A 13,960-nucleotide genomic window follows, 5' to 3' on the forward strand; every position below is an offset into this window, starting at 1 on the left:
ATAAAACGCTATACAAGTACAAGCCATTTACCATATATATATATATATATATATATATATATATATATATATATATATATATATATATGTGTGTGTGTGTGTGTGTGTGTGACCAGACTCGGACTTCTTCCTTTCTAACGAGCCTGCTCTTCACCCCGTGTCCCCTTCCAAACCACATAACCACACATATGACATTGAACAGGTGTATATGCTTGTGCCTGATTCCCTTCCATGTTGCTGTGTTCAAGTCACATGAGTTGTCTGCACACGGCCAACGTTTTTTGCATCATTTTGTGATAGTGTCACAGTGACACCAATGAGTCTGGCATAACAACTACAGTATTGTCAGTGGTGCTACGTTGTCTCATCTGGACGTACTTTTTTCCTAATCGTTTATGAGGATTTAATGTGTTCGTCTTCCTGTGGACAGGGCTGTCCTTGTCATCCTTCTAATACTTCTATTGGAGTTTCACTGTTGCTAATTTTTCTCCATTTCAGACACCGTTAAGCCTGCACCCAGTACGTTTTCAGTTCTGCTAAACTCCATATTTTTGTATTAAACTCACTTTTACCATGTGCCCTGTTAATTCTACTTGTGGGTTTGTAAATTACAACAAACTGACAGTTTGATTTGAAATATGTATGTGGTACAAACGCAAAGCAAACAGCCAAGGAAATGTTGAGAGAGTAAAATATCATCACAGCATATTACATGTCCTTAATCACTTTATTTGTGAAGTTAGTATATTCAATAATTTTTTCCAAGCTTTACATTTTTTTCATGAGGAACTGTTTCCTTGCACTAAGAAGGTCCTAGGGCACATACGAGGAGGGACTTGTCTATATGGAGTTCCTTCAGTGTATGTTCCCTCATTGCATCTTTAGGAGAGCTGTGCATAAAGACATTTCTAAAACCCTGAATTAACTGGCTTAGCAAAAGTCGAATTACATACACAAAGCTGTATGAGACTGCTAAAATCATAGAAAGGATGCTCACATCAGGACTGTTTCATGGGCTGTACTAATTTTTTCACAGATTTTTTATACCTACTTAGTTCTTGAGGGTTTACAAAGGACTAGTGACTATCTACAGCACTCAAGTCAACAGACAGTGTGCACCAAGGATTAATCACCAATCCATCACACAGTTACACAAACACAACTGTGCACACACACACACATCTACATAGGGGAGATATTGAGTTACCATTTATTGTATATTATGCATATATTTGGACCATGGCCATCTTTTCAGTGGGGACTGGAGTGCAGGGAGAGACCAACAGATGCACTGGAAAACATTCAAACTCTATTTGAAAAAAGCTGTGGCCAGGATTTGAACCCATCAAAACACAACTTTAAATAAACTCGAGTCTTAAATTGGCATTTACTAATTTACAACCAGTTTGGACAAAAATAATCTTTTTGGTCACAAAATGCAGGATTGTGGATATTGCACACAACAGGATAGTGACAAAAAGGTTTGTACTGTGTAACTAGAAAGCATGCCTGACATTTATTTCAAACATTCCTTTTGATAAGTACAGGCCATGTTCAAAGACCATGTATATGAGAACAAGTAACAGCTAAAGTAGAAATAGGAGTTTACATGGCATATGGCAGATAAGTTGCATGTGGAAAAACACTCAAGAAAGGAGTACTTGCCGTTTTAAGTAAATAAAAGCATATCTTGAAAATGCACGTTATCTTGAAGGCCAGGATGTACAGTTGAAACCAAACATTTACATATCTGTCTGACATTAAATCAGACTTCACTTTTATTGTTCTAGGTAAGTTAGGACAACCAAAAGTTCTATTTGGTAAATGCCACAATAAGAAAATTGTGTTAATTACTTTCTTCAAAATCAAAAGTTTACATACAGTAAAATTACAAAACATTTAAACTGTTGTGAAAGCCTGGATGACAATGCCATGACCGTGATCTTAGTATTTTATGACAACTCCCGTGGTCTGATAAAACAAAAAATAAAGTATTTTACATTTATGTTGACTTAAAGACAGCAAAGTCTTTTCGCACTAAGATAAAAAGGTGTGGGTAAGTAAACTTGACTCATCGTTACATCACTTCTTCCTGAAGGAATGAGTCAAAATTCTACCTAATTGTAGTAAGAAGCTTGTGGAAGAATACCCAAAACATTTGAGCAAAGATATACAGACCTGATTTTAAACAAATATTAAACAAATCATCTCTAGAGATTACTGTGTCTGATTAGTTTGACATTTAGCAAATTTAAAATAGCTTTGGTAATCCCAATTGACCTAAAAACCAGAAATAAACTTTCAATTTAGAGCAATAAGAAAAAAAAAGGTGATGACTTCCCATGCAAAGTGTGGAAACATCTGGTTTGAACTTTATACGGTCGCTAGTTTCTCTCTCACATAGACTTCATCATCATTCTTGTGGCCTTGGCTGAATAAGGGGCGGGAGGTTTCCAGGTGAGCCAGTGGAGACCGGAAGCCCAGCCGATGTGATCTCCATAAGGGTGCCATTCACCATTTAGACCGGCAGAGCCACACCGGCTGTACCACCAACCACCTACTTTTAAAAAGGCACACTTTGCTTCAGCAATGTCGCCAAAGATGCACGGAGAGCAGCCGTCATTGTCGCGATCGATGGTGCTGAAGCCAAAGCCATTTTGGTCAATGCCACGATAGGCCCCACGGATGGCATCACCTATAGGATAGAGAAGAGATTTTTTAGAAAACAAAAATTCATTTGGTGTTGCAGTACACCCACCGTCACAGCTGTGCGACTGCATAACTTCAGCTAGGAATATGCATGACATTTGTGTTGCCCATCTGTTACGACCCCAAAGGTCTAGGGGTCCAGGGGAGGTAACATAAAAAGCCAACACAAAAGCGTATGAAAAAAAATTTAACAATTTATTGATAAGTTGGCTATAGAAACAAAAATGATAGAAACAATAAGTACACTATCTAAAAGGACAGGACCTAAACAACAAAAGAAACCCAAAGATGACTCAAGGCCACAAGAAATAATGTGTTGATAGCATCAACACTAAAATAAACCACAAGACAGAACATCCAACTAGTGACACAACCAGCAATTGAAAGGCTTAACCAGAGTGCCACGGCAAATTGCCTAACGAGTGACACAGCCTACAATAGTCAGGTTAACAAAGTGTCAGAAAACAGAAAACGAGTAACACAAACAGCAACTGAAAGGCTTAACCAGAGTGCCACGGCAAATTGCCTAACGAGTGACACAGCCTACAATCATCTGGTTAACAGAGTGTAACAGAAAACAGGGGACGAGTAACACAACCAGCATTGTCAGGTTCAAACAGTGTGTCACAGCAAAACACCTAACGAGTGACAAAACCTGCAATTATCTGGTTAAACGAGTGTTACAGTAAAACAAAAACACTTTACAACAAACAAAACACAACCGGTACTGTGGCATGCTGCTCTAGAACACCGCTGCCCTGATTGCATGGGAGAGCTGAGTTTAAATAAGGAGGGCTCTCCACGGATTGGTGAGGCAATCAGGCGAGTGTCCAATCCAGAATGAGGATGATGGTAAAAGGAAGTGGCTGAAGGTAAACAAGGAGGAGACTTCAGGATGTTTGCAAGTTTCCACAGTGGCACCAGCTGGCAGGAAGATGCAACTACACCTGCAAACATATTAGAAAGAAAAACAAAACAGACAAAAAGGCCACTGGCCGTAACACCATTTCTGTGCCTGGGCTTGCCCCACGCACAGCCATGGAGGCAGGTGGACCCTGATGCTGGAAGCATGGAAAGGTTTACTGGGTTTATACTTCAACTGTAAATGTATAACAGTGGTCCGGTTGAAGTTTGGAGTTAAACCTATTATAATAAAATTTTACAGACAGGTTAAAATTTGATGCACTGACAGAGCTTTGTATAAACTGTTCATAAACAACAGCTCACTTTAGTCCGTCCGTCCGTCCGTCCGTCCGTCGTCTTCCGCTTATCCGGGGTCGGGTCGCGGGGGTAGCAGCTTTAGTAGGGAGGCCCAGACGTCCCTCTCCCCAGCCACTTGGGCCAGCTCCTCAGGAGGAACCCCAAGGCGTTCCCAGGCCAGCCGGGAGACATAGTCCCTCCAGCGTGTCCTGGGTCTTCCCCTGGGCCTCCTCCCGGTGGGACGTGCCCGGAACACCTCTCCAGGGAGGCGTCCAGGAGGCATCCTGACCAGATGCCCGAGCCACCTCAACTGGCTCCTCTCGACGTGGAGGAGCAGCGGCTCTACTCTGAGTCCTCCCCGGATGACTGAGCTCCTCACCCTATCTCTAAGGGAGAGCCCAGACACACTACAGAGAAAACTCATTTCAGCCGCTTGTATCCGGGATCTCGTTCTTTCGGTCACGACCCAAAGCTCGTGACCATAGATGAGGGTAGGAACGTAGATCGACCGGTAAATCGAGAGCTTCGCCTTTTGGCTCAGCTCTCTCTTCACCACAACGGATCGGTACAGCTCACTTTAGTGTGATGGCAAATTACTAGGCAAGTGAGCAGAAGCAATGGGTGAGCTGTTGGTGCTTGGGGGGCCTGCACTGCAAACTTTAAATGTTTCATTAAATCTCATAAGAGGATCTTAGAATTTGTAAAAATCCAAGATCAGACAAGATAGATGTTAAGACATTATTTGATCAATGTTAAAACTAGTTTTCAAGAGAAACAAGGGAAACTAACAATGCTTATGTACCTGCATTTCCGCTGTATTTCCCCACATGGAGTTTAAAAGCCGTTTTCTCATTTCCCAGCCGGAAGTTCTTGTACTCAGCAAAAGCACTGCCACCTTTATGGTCCCACAGGTCCACCCTCAAGATCCACTTCTTTGATTTTTTCTTTGTCAGTGCAAAAACTTTCTTCAGACCCAGCCAGTAATCTTCTGAGGGGTTCAGGTGAGCACAAAGATCCGTGTACTTTACACCACTGGTTATTATCATTATTAATATTATTAGTAGTAGTTGTTGTAGTAGTAGTAGTAGTAGTAGTAGTAGTAGTAGTAGTAGTAGTAGTAGTATTTGCACTTCTGCATCATTCGTGTAAAACTAAAATTGCTATTTATAAATTATTTAAAAATCTATTCAACATTAAGTATGTTGGACTTTAGTCTTACATTCCATTTCAAGACCTTCCACAATATTTAACAAAGACCCTCGATATCTTTCAGTTTACATACCTGTGAGGTTTCCAAATCCATTTTTATATGCCACCCATTTCCTGTTGAAGGACACAGAGCCTCCACTGCGCCTCTGAAACACTGTCCAACCTCCATCTGATGTCATCTCACAGTACACCTGAACAAGAAGAAAGAAATACAGTGCCTCTCAAAAGTGTTGACACGCCTGTTAGAATGTGAGATTTGTATGATTTCAAAATAACAGTTATTAATAATTGCAAACTATAACATGGTTCCATAAATCTGTGTACCCTTAAAAATAATACTTTGTTGAAGCATACTTTAATGGTTCTGAACTTGGTCAATTTGAGACCTGGCTAAGACCTACATGGTGTGCCCAACAAGTTCTGCAATTGACAACCCCAGTGAATCCCATAAAAGAAACCCACTGGGAGCCTGGGCATAATTAGTATCCAGTCAGCGTGAACAAAGTCATTGAAGGGCCAACGCAGACTCCATACCACTTTATTAGGTACACCTCACTAGCGCCAGGTTAAACCCCATCCTGCATTTTATTTCCACGTTAATACTTTGGGGCTTTAATTCAACAAAGTAGCTAAAGAAAATTAGGGGTAAAAATGTCTTCGGTTTAACCTGAACCATATTGATGAAAACCTTTTAACCTACTTATCATGACATTATTACATTATCATTATTACGTCACTTCCTGTTTGCGGTAAGGCGTATTGTGTCAATTCCTGTTTTCACGGTGTGAACAACGGGCTGTTGCTCCAGATTCTCTCGCTTTTATCTTTAATCTCTTTGCTGTAACATCTGTTTCTAACACATAAGCACTTTTAAAACATTTTCTGTTGCTGCACATCGCGTTTGGGAACTCCTCGTGTTTCACATGGTTTGCTCTCTTGGCGTGGTAAAAGGGTGCTAGCCTAACTTTAGCCTAGCCTAGCTTTAGCTCCACAATGGCTTCCTCTCCTACTATTACTTCAGCTTCTCCGTCTCTGACTAAGTCTCCCCATATCTTCTGCTCTCTGTGTCAGATGTTTAGCTATTCCTCTGCCTCCTTTAGTGATAATGGTACTTGTAATAAATGTAGTGTTTTTGTAGCTTTGGAGGTGAGGGTGTCAGAATTAGAGACCCGGCTCCATGCTATGGAAAAACCAGCTGATAGCCGCCCCTTTGCTAGAGCGGAGCCACATAGACCTAGCGTTACTTCACTTAGTGGTCCTCCAGAAGCACCCGAGCAGCCGGGTAACCAGGCCGGCTGGGTGAAGGTTCATAGGAAGCATAGCTCTAGATTTCAGCCCCCAGTTCACCACCAACCCGTCTGCGTTTCTAACAAATTTTCCCCACTCAGCGACACACCCGCTGAGAAGCCGATCCTGGTGATTGGGAGCTCAGTAGTCAGAAACTAGGCACTAGAGACACCAGGGACCATAGTTAAATGCCTGCCAGGGGCCAGAACGGGCGACATAGAATCTTACTTGAAACTGCTGGCTAAGGATAAGCGTAAATACAGTAAGATTGTTATTCACGCTGGCGGTAATGACACCCGGTCACGCCGATCGGAGGTCACTAAAGTTGGTGTTTCTTCAGTGTGTGAATTGCTAAAACAATGTCGGACTCCGTAATTTTCTCTGGTCCCCTGCCTGATCTGACCAGTGATGACATGTTTAGCCGCATGTCATCATTCAACCGCTGGTTGTCTAGGTGGTGTCCTGAAAACGACGTGGGCTACATTGATAACTGTCGAACTTTCTGGGGAAAACCTGGTCTGATCCGGAGAGACAACATCCATCCTACTTTGGATGGTGCAGCTCTTCTTTTTAGGAATCTGGCCGGATTTATTGCTTCTCCTAAATGCTGACAAAACAGGGTCCAGACCAGGAAGCGGAGCCATAGTTTAACACACCTCTCTGCAACATCTGTACTGTTACCCACCCATTATCCTATTGAGACTGTGTCTTTCCCTCAGCCAAAACTTAACAGATTTATTTATATAATTTATATAATTTATAATTTATCAGACTTTAATGCAATGTATTGCAGAAAGGGACAACGAACCTTTGATGGAAATAACTGCTCATCAACAGGAATATGTTGCCCTGGACTGTAGGACACACACAGTTCTGTACAAACTATTGCCAGATGTTTGAAATTGCAGCAAATTTGTCAGTTTTCACACATTCCAAACGAGTGTCTTTGTTGTCGAAGCGCAGATATTTGATTATTAGGGCATATTTACCATTAGGTAAATACGCCCTAATAATGCTGATTAATGCTAATAATGCTGATTATCCAGCCAGGCTTTGAGAATGATGTTGTTCCACCAGACTGAGAGAGTCCAGCATCATCCAGTGCTGACTGCTTACCCGGTAAGCAGTCAGCACAGTGGATTTCCTGAAGATGACCCAGGTCTGGCCAATCAGCTGTCTGATCGCGCACGCTGCTCAATAGTACAGAGAGGACCGCTCCAGGTGAAGAACAGGATCTTGCCAAGAAATGGAGACGGGCACAGATTTACTTCTAGCTATTATTTCATTCAAATAAAAAATGGAGAACAGATAAGTAGATAATGGCTTGTCTACTAGAAAAAGGGACAAAAGAAAACATAGAGGAAAACAACAAGAAAAGGGATAAGAGAGGGACAAAAGGATAAAAAATAATGTATATCTATTCTATTAAAATTTCTGTTTAATGGGTCTGTTCTGTGTTGTTTTCACAATTCAGAGGGCCCCATCCCTTTCTTTGCCTAGGGCCCCAAATTTCCTAAATCCGCCCCTATTCATCATACCATGAAACCGTTTTCGAGGCATTGTGGCTTTGATGCGTGAATTCCCAAAGTCTTTGGACCACAAATCCCTCATAGTGTCAACACTGGGTCCATTGCCTTCATAAACAGATCTGCAATGAAAGCCACCAGCTCATACACACTCATTTTCCAGCCATGTTCTGTTATGCAACCCTGCTGGACTGTGCAGTCTCTGATGCGTGTGTGTGTGTGTGTGTGTGTGTGTGTGTGTGTGTGTGTGTGTGTGTGTGTGTGTGTGTGTGTGTGTGTGTGTGTGTGTGTGTGTGTGTGTGTGTGTGTGTGTATCTCAAAACGTTCCTCACGTTTTCACTCGCACATTAATAAGTTATAGGCGAAAAGAAATCTAAACTATGGCGCTCCGGTCCAAGCGGTCACGTGATTCGTTTTTTGCTGCTCAGCCAATCAGATCGCTGTATATTCAGCTGAGCGCGTTCAACCGTTCATCGTGGCTGCGCCTGTAAAGAGTGGTAAACATTTGTTTCCAGACGAAGAAAGCCCAATAATAGCATTTTCTGGCGCCAGTTGGCAAAGATCTTGATGGCAAGGTAAAAAAAATTGCCCAGACCATCCATCCACCCATCCATTAATTTTCTAACACGCTTATCCCTGCTGGGTTCGTGAGGGGTGCCGGTGTCTATCTCCAGCTGTCAATGGGCGAGAGGCGGGGTACAACGTGGACAGGTCGGCAGCCCATCGCAGGGCAGAAATAGCCCAGACTTTTGCCCAATTTATTGTAATATCGCCGAGACTTGCTGCACTAATATAGCACAGCCAAACGACTTATCCCCGGCAGAATTTGTATCCCTAGCGTCGGGAGTGCATTCAGCTGGAAGAATGAATCCAGTCAACTCCGCCTCATTTCCAACCTATTAGGCGTGGAAATGAAGATGTTTTACTTTTCTTAGCGAAATATAGCAATGGTGTCGTTACATTATCGTTCAGTTAATGTGAAAAAACTGAAAATGTAACACTTGTTAGTGCTATCATAAGTGATTGCTCTGTCGGTTAAAACTCGAATGATCACTCAATATAACACATTCTCGGAAAGAAAACGGCTCTGTGGTCATTTCCAGATGTGTCACGAAAATATTAGCTTTATTAGATTGTCGCATGTCTGTCTGCTTAAACCAAAATCCACCTTCCTGAGTCCATCACAGCTGTCTGCTGGTTCTCTTTTTTCTTTTTCTTTTTTGGTTACTAGACATGAATGGATCATATAAAGCGGATTTTGCGTGTGATCAAATGAACACTGAATAAAGGTACAGCCAAAATTGTCAGATTTAATAAGATTTTAATTCAACCAAGAACCATATAGAGATATAGAGACGCAGGGGATACAAATTCTGCCGTGGATAAGTCGTTTGGCACGACACCTGTCGCCTGTGGTATCCTAGCGCAGCAGGTCTCAGTGATATTACAGTAAATTGGGCAAAAGTCTGGGCTATTTCTGCCCTGCGATGGACTGGCGACCTGTCCATTTTGTAGCCTACCCCGCCTCTCGCCCATTGACAGCTGAAAATCGGCACCGGCACCACTCACGAACCCAGCAGGGATAAAGCATGTTATAAAATGAATGATGGATGGATGGACTGGGCTATTTCTTTCTCCTTGCCACAAAGATTTTTTCCAACTGGCGCCACAAAATGCTACTATTTGACTTTTTTCGTCTGGAAACAAATGTTTACAACACCTTACGGGCACCGCCAAGATGACGTGGTTGAACGCGCTCAGCTGACAATACAGCGATCTGATTGGCTGAGCAGCAAAAAACGAATAACGTGACCTCTTGGACCGGAGCGCAACAGTTTAGATTTTTTATCGGCTTTAACTTATTACTGTGCAAGTGAAAACGTGGGAACATTGGTGTTTTGAGATCACTGCTATGTGTAGCAATTTATCCTGGTGGAAGAAAGTTGCCCCCTGACAGTTCATACGAAAAGTCATCGTACAGATTCTGGCCCACGGCCTAAAGGCTTTAGAGCTCATCATAGCACTAAAACAGCTCTGGTGGAGGTCACTAATGACATTCTCATGGCCTCAGATAATGGACTTGTGTCTCTACTTGTCCTGTTAGATCTCAGTGCTGCATTTGACACAGTTGATCACAATATTCTCCTACAAAGACTTGAGCATACTGTAGGGATTAAGGGGAAAGCATTAGGCTGGTTTAAATCGTATCTGTCAGACAGATTCCAGTTTGGTCATGTTAATAAAAAATCTTCCTCAAACTCTAGGGTCACCTGTGGAGTACCACAGGGTTCAGTCCTTGGACCAATTCTCTTTACTATATATTTGCTTCCGATTGGAAAAATTATCAGACAGCATGGGATTCATTTCTACTGTTATGCTGATGACACTCAGCAATACTTATCCATAAATCTTGATTAATCTAATCAATTACTTCGACTGCACTCATGTCTTGATGACATCAAAAGCTGGATGACTTTAAATTTCTTGCATTTAAATTCTGACAAGACAGAAGTTGTAATCGTTGGGCCAGAGTCCTCAAAAAATAAACTTCTTAATCATCATAATAATCTGGATGGCATTAAATTGGCCTCTGGTAATAAAGTTAAAAATCTTGGTGTTGTTTTCGACCAAGACATGTCATTTAAATACCATATTAAACAGGTTTCCAGAGTTTCCTTTTTTCACCTCAGGAATATCGCCAAAATTAGAAACATTCTTTCCAGGGGTGATGCTGAAAAACTAGTCCATGCATTTGTTACTTCAAGGCTGGACTATTGTAATTCTTTACTATCAGGAAGTCCACAAAATGCTGTTCGAAGTCTTCAGCTGATCCAAAATGCTGCGGCAAGAGTTCTGATGAAAATCAACAAGAGGGATCATATTTCTGCAATTTTAGCTTCCCTTCAATGGCGTCCTGTTAAATCAGGAATAGAATTTAAAATTCTTCTTCTAACGTAAAAAGCCCTTAATAATAAAGCTCCATCATATATCAGAGCTCTGAATACCCCGAATATTCCTAACAGAGCACTTCGCTCTGAGACTGCAGGTCTGCTGGTGGTTCCTAGAGTCTCTAAAAGTAGAATGGGAGGCAGACCCTTTAGCTATCAGGCTCCTCTCCTGTGGAACCAACTCCCAGTTTTGGTCCGTGAGGCAGAGACCCTGTCTACTTTTAAGACTAATCTTAAAACTTTCCTTTTTGACAAAGCTTATAGTTAGAGTGGCTCATGTTACCCTGAGCTACCTCTATAGTTGTGATGCTATAGGCTTAGGCTACTGGAGGACATCAGGGCCTATTTTTCTCACTCTACTGATTTCTACTGTTCTCCAGTGTACTGTTCTCCAGTTTTGTATTGCATTACATTGAAATGACTATCGTCATTTCAGCTTTTAACTTTTTGCTCTCTCTTTTTTCTTCGTAGTAGGCACACCTGGTCTGACGTTCTGTTAACTTTGACATCATCCAAGGAAGACAGATCACCCGCTATTATCATCTAATGTAGAACAGATTACTGGATCAATGTTTGCTTCTGTGCTTTTTTGTCTATCTTGTTGTGTCTCTGCTCTGTCTTCTGTAACCCACAGGCCGTCGAGGCAGATGATATACTGAGCCCGGTTCTGCTGGAGGTTTTCCTTCCCGCTAATGGGTGTTTTTTCTTTCCACTGTCGCTTCATGCTTGCTCAGTATAAGGGATTGCTGCAAAGCCATGGACAATGCAGACGACTCTCCCTGTAGCTCTACGCTTCTTCAGGAGTGAATGCTGCTTGTCGGGACTTTGAAGCAATCAACTGGTTCCCTTATATAGGAAATTTTTGACCAATCTGTATAATATGATTGATTCTCACTTTGTAAAGTGCCTCGAGATGACATGTTTCATGAATTGGCGCTATATAAATAAAATTGAATTATTACTATTACTGTAAATGTTTATATTATTACAATTCAGTTCAATTAATTTTGAAAATACCTTATTAATTCTAAGAGGAAATTAAATAAAATACAAGTATCCAGTTATCATTGCAGTATCATTGAAGTAGAAAAACAATTCTAAGTAGAAATTGTTTAAATCAGTCACCTTGAAGTGATTGTTGGCTCCTGCAGGCTGGATTACATAAACTCCACTGAGGGCATCTGGAGACTGAGTCTTAATTTGTGTGCAGTCTGTACCTGAAGTTTACACGATTAGACATAAGGATGACCATAAAACTAGATTTTGTGTCTTTGTATTTTATAGTTAGCATGGTAATCATAGGCATATTTCTTTACCTTGAGAAGAAACAGTTTTCTGCTTTTTCTAGAAGAAATATAATCACAATTTTTAATAATGTGACATGAGATAAGAACATTACTTGCCAACAGACAAAGCTGAGTCATATTTACCGCAGCCTGGACTGAGCAGCTCAAAAGAAGTGTGAATATGAGAGCACAATAGCCGAGCACACTCTTCATTTTGACCTGAAGTGACAGAATATATAACGTAACATTTCAGCATTTTATGGTTTTAAAGAAATAAAAAGACTTGACAGCATTTTCTCAGAAAATTGTCAGCATGCAAACGGTTGAAATCACAAGGCACAGCTGATAATGGTTTATTACTTACCTGCCTGTGGCTTGAACCTTGTACCCAAGCTCAAACTGCAAAACAAATGCAGCAACAGCTTTATACAGCAGACAAACTACCAAACCTCCTTCCCAGTACCCATAAATCTCCTCCCCTTTTGCCCAGATCATACTCTGTGGTAAAAACATCAGAGCAACAGACAGGCATTGGCACAGACCTCCACTGTTCAGCCAAAAGAAAACAGCCTTTAACCTACGCCCCTCTCAAAATAGGTCTCTCAAATTCCCAAGAAAAATTTGTTCAAATTAGTTTAGTTTAAAAAAATTACTGCTATGAAACACTTCCATGCTCATTTCTTCTTGCCTCGTTTAGCCAAACCTCCCAAAGTAAACAGTCCTGGGTTGGTTGACTAACAAGAGAGGCATGCATTGTTCATGAAGCCTGAAACATTGCCAGCCAAACAAAACTGAAGACTGGATGTCTGGATGTTGTGGAGTCCAGTTTAACTGGACAGATATTGAGTGTTTTTCTTTGAATGAAAAAGGGTTTGTATAAGAAATTTTTCATCTCTTTTCTCTGATCCAAACCTTCCTTACTAAGACCAGAAACAATTACCTCTGTCCTGTCAGGAAATTCTGAGTGTTCACTAATATGTACTGTGAACAGATTGACTCAAATGCTGTCTTGCACTGCAATCATGTGGTGACACAGAAACAGAAAGTTGTGTGTCATGATGGCGCAAGACTTGGAACACTCTAATTATGTTTGGTATTGCTCTATACTCTTAGAGAGGGAGAGCATGCAATATTTTTTTTTAAGAAAAGTAGCTTGGGAATGAAGCAGCTGTTTTCTTTTTGGTCCTTTTTCTTTTAATTTGAATAAAATAGTTAATATCAATACAGTTTTCAAAATTTTGAGATGTCCTACCTTTCATGATAAGGTCCAGAGTGTGCCCTAACACACTAACTGGTTCTTTTCTCCTCCTTAAGGACGCAGACTTTAACTAAACACCATCTGAGGATGATTCAAACTCAACTTTTCAACACTTTAATCTGAATACTGCGTAGAAATTATTACAACGTATAAGCAAGGAGCTCTTTGCTGGTCACTCCATGAACTCCCGCAGCAAACAAAGACTGAACAAAGGATTCACCATAGACATTATATACGTAGACGCATCGTTGGGCGGGTTCTGCCTATGCTGCGATGCGTCAGAGCGTCCGCCATGTTAAATGTGGCAAATCTGCAGTTACTCAGTCACTTAAACAGTATCAGAGGGACTTTAATCTCAGAATATACTTTGTATTCGTAATATTTTTATTTTTGTAATATCACAAGTTTATTTTCGTATCCCATTTATTCTCGGAAAGAATAAAAATAATTAAAATAATCTAACCTGGCCCTATTACTCCAGGACTGAAATAGTTCTGCAAACTGTGACTATTCTGGAAATGTTCCCTCTTAATTTTC

General features: G+C 41.1%; 1 protein-coding gene across 3 annotated transcripts; it reads right to left on the bottom strand.

The window, feature by feature from the left end:
- Nucleotides 1-1,196: 1,196 nt before the first annotated feature.
- On the bottom strand, nt 1,197-13,479 carry LOC118556315 (angiopoietin-related protein 5-like). Of its 3 annotated transcripts, XM_036131369.1 has the most exons (8): nt 13,418-13,479; nt 12,530-12,564; nt 12,310-12,384; nt 12,196-12,223; nt 12,005-12,096; nt 5,192-5,309; nt 4,712-4,897; nt 1,197-2,695 (listed from the first exon to the last, which is right to left on the bottom strand). In XM_036131369.1, exons 3-8 carry the CDS (start codon nt 12,376-12,378, stop codon nt 2,397-2,399), a joined length of 792 nt encoding a protein of 263 aa, XP_035987262.1. In that variant the 5' UTR covers nt 12,379-12,384; nt 12,530-12,564; nt 13,418-13,479; the 3' UTR covers nt 1,197-2,396. The 3 variants fall into 3 exon arrangements, with proteins under 3 accessions (XP_035987262.1, XP_035987261.1, XP_035987263.1); XM_036131368.1 differs by lacking the exon at nt 13,418-13,479 and having other exon boundaries at nt 12,530-12,826; XM_036131370.1 differs by lacking the exons at nt 12,005-12,096; nt 12,196-12,223; nt 13,418-13,479 and having other exon boundaries at nt 12,283-12,384; nt 12,530-12,827.
- Between the last annotated feature and the right edge of the window lie 481 nt (nt 13,480-13,960).

The sequence above is a fragment of the Fundulus heteroclitus genome, unplaced genomic scaffold, assembly GCF_011125445.2.
Source record: "Fundulus heteroclitus isolate FHET01 unplaced genomic scaffold, MU-UCD_Fhet_4.1 scaffold_426, whole genome shotgun sequence".
Taxonomy (NCBI): domain Eukaryota; kingdom Metazoa; phylum Chordata; class Actinopteri; order Cyprinodontiformes; family Fundulidae; genus Fundulus; species Fundulus heteroclitus.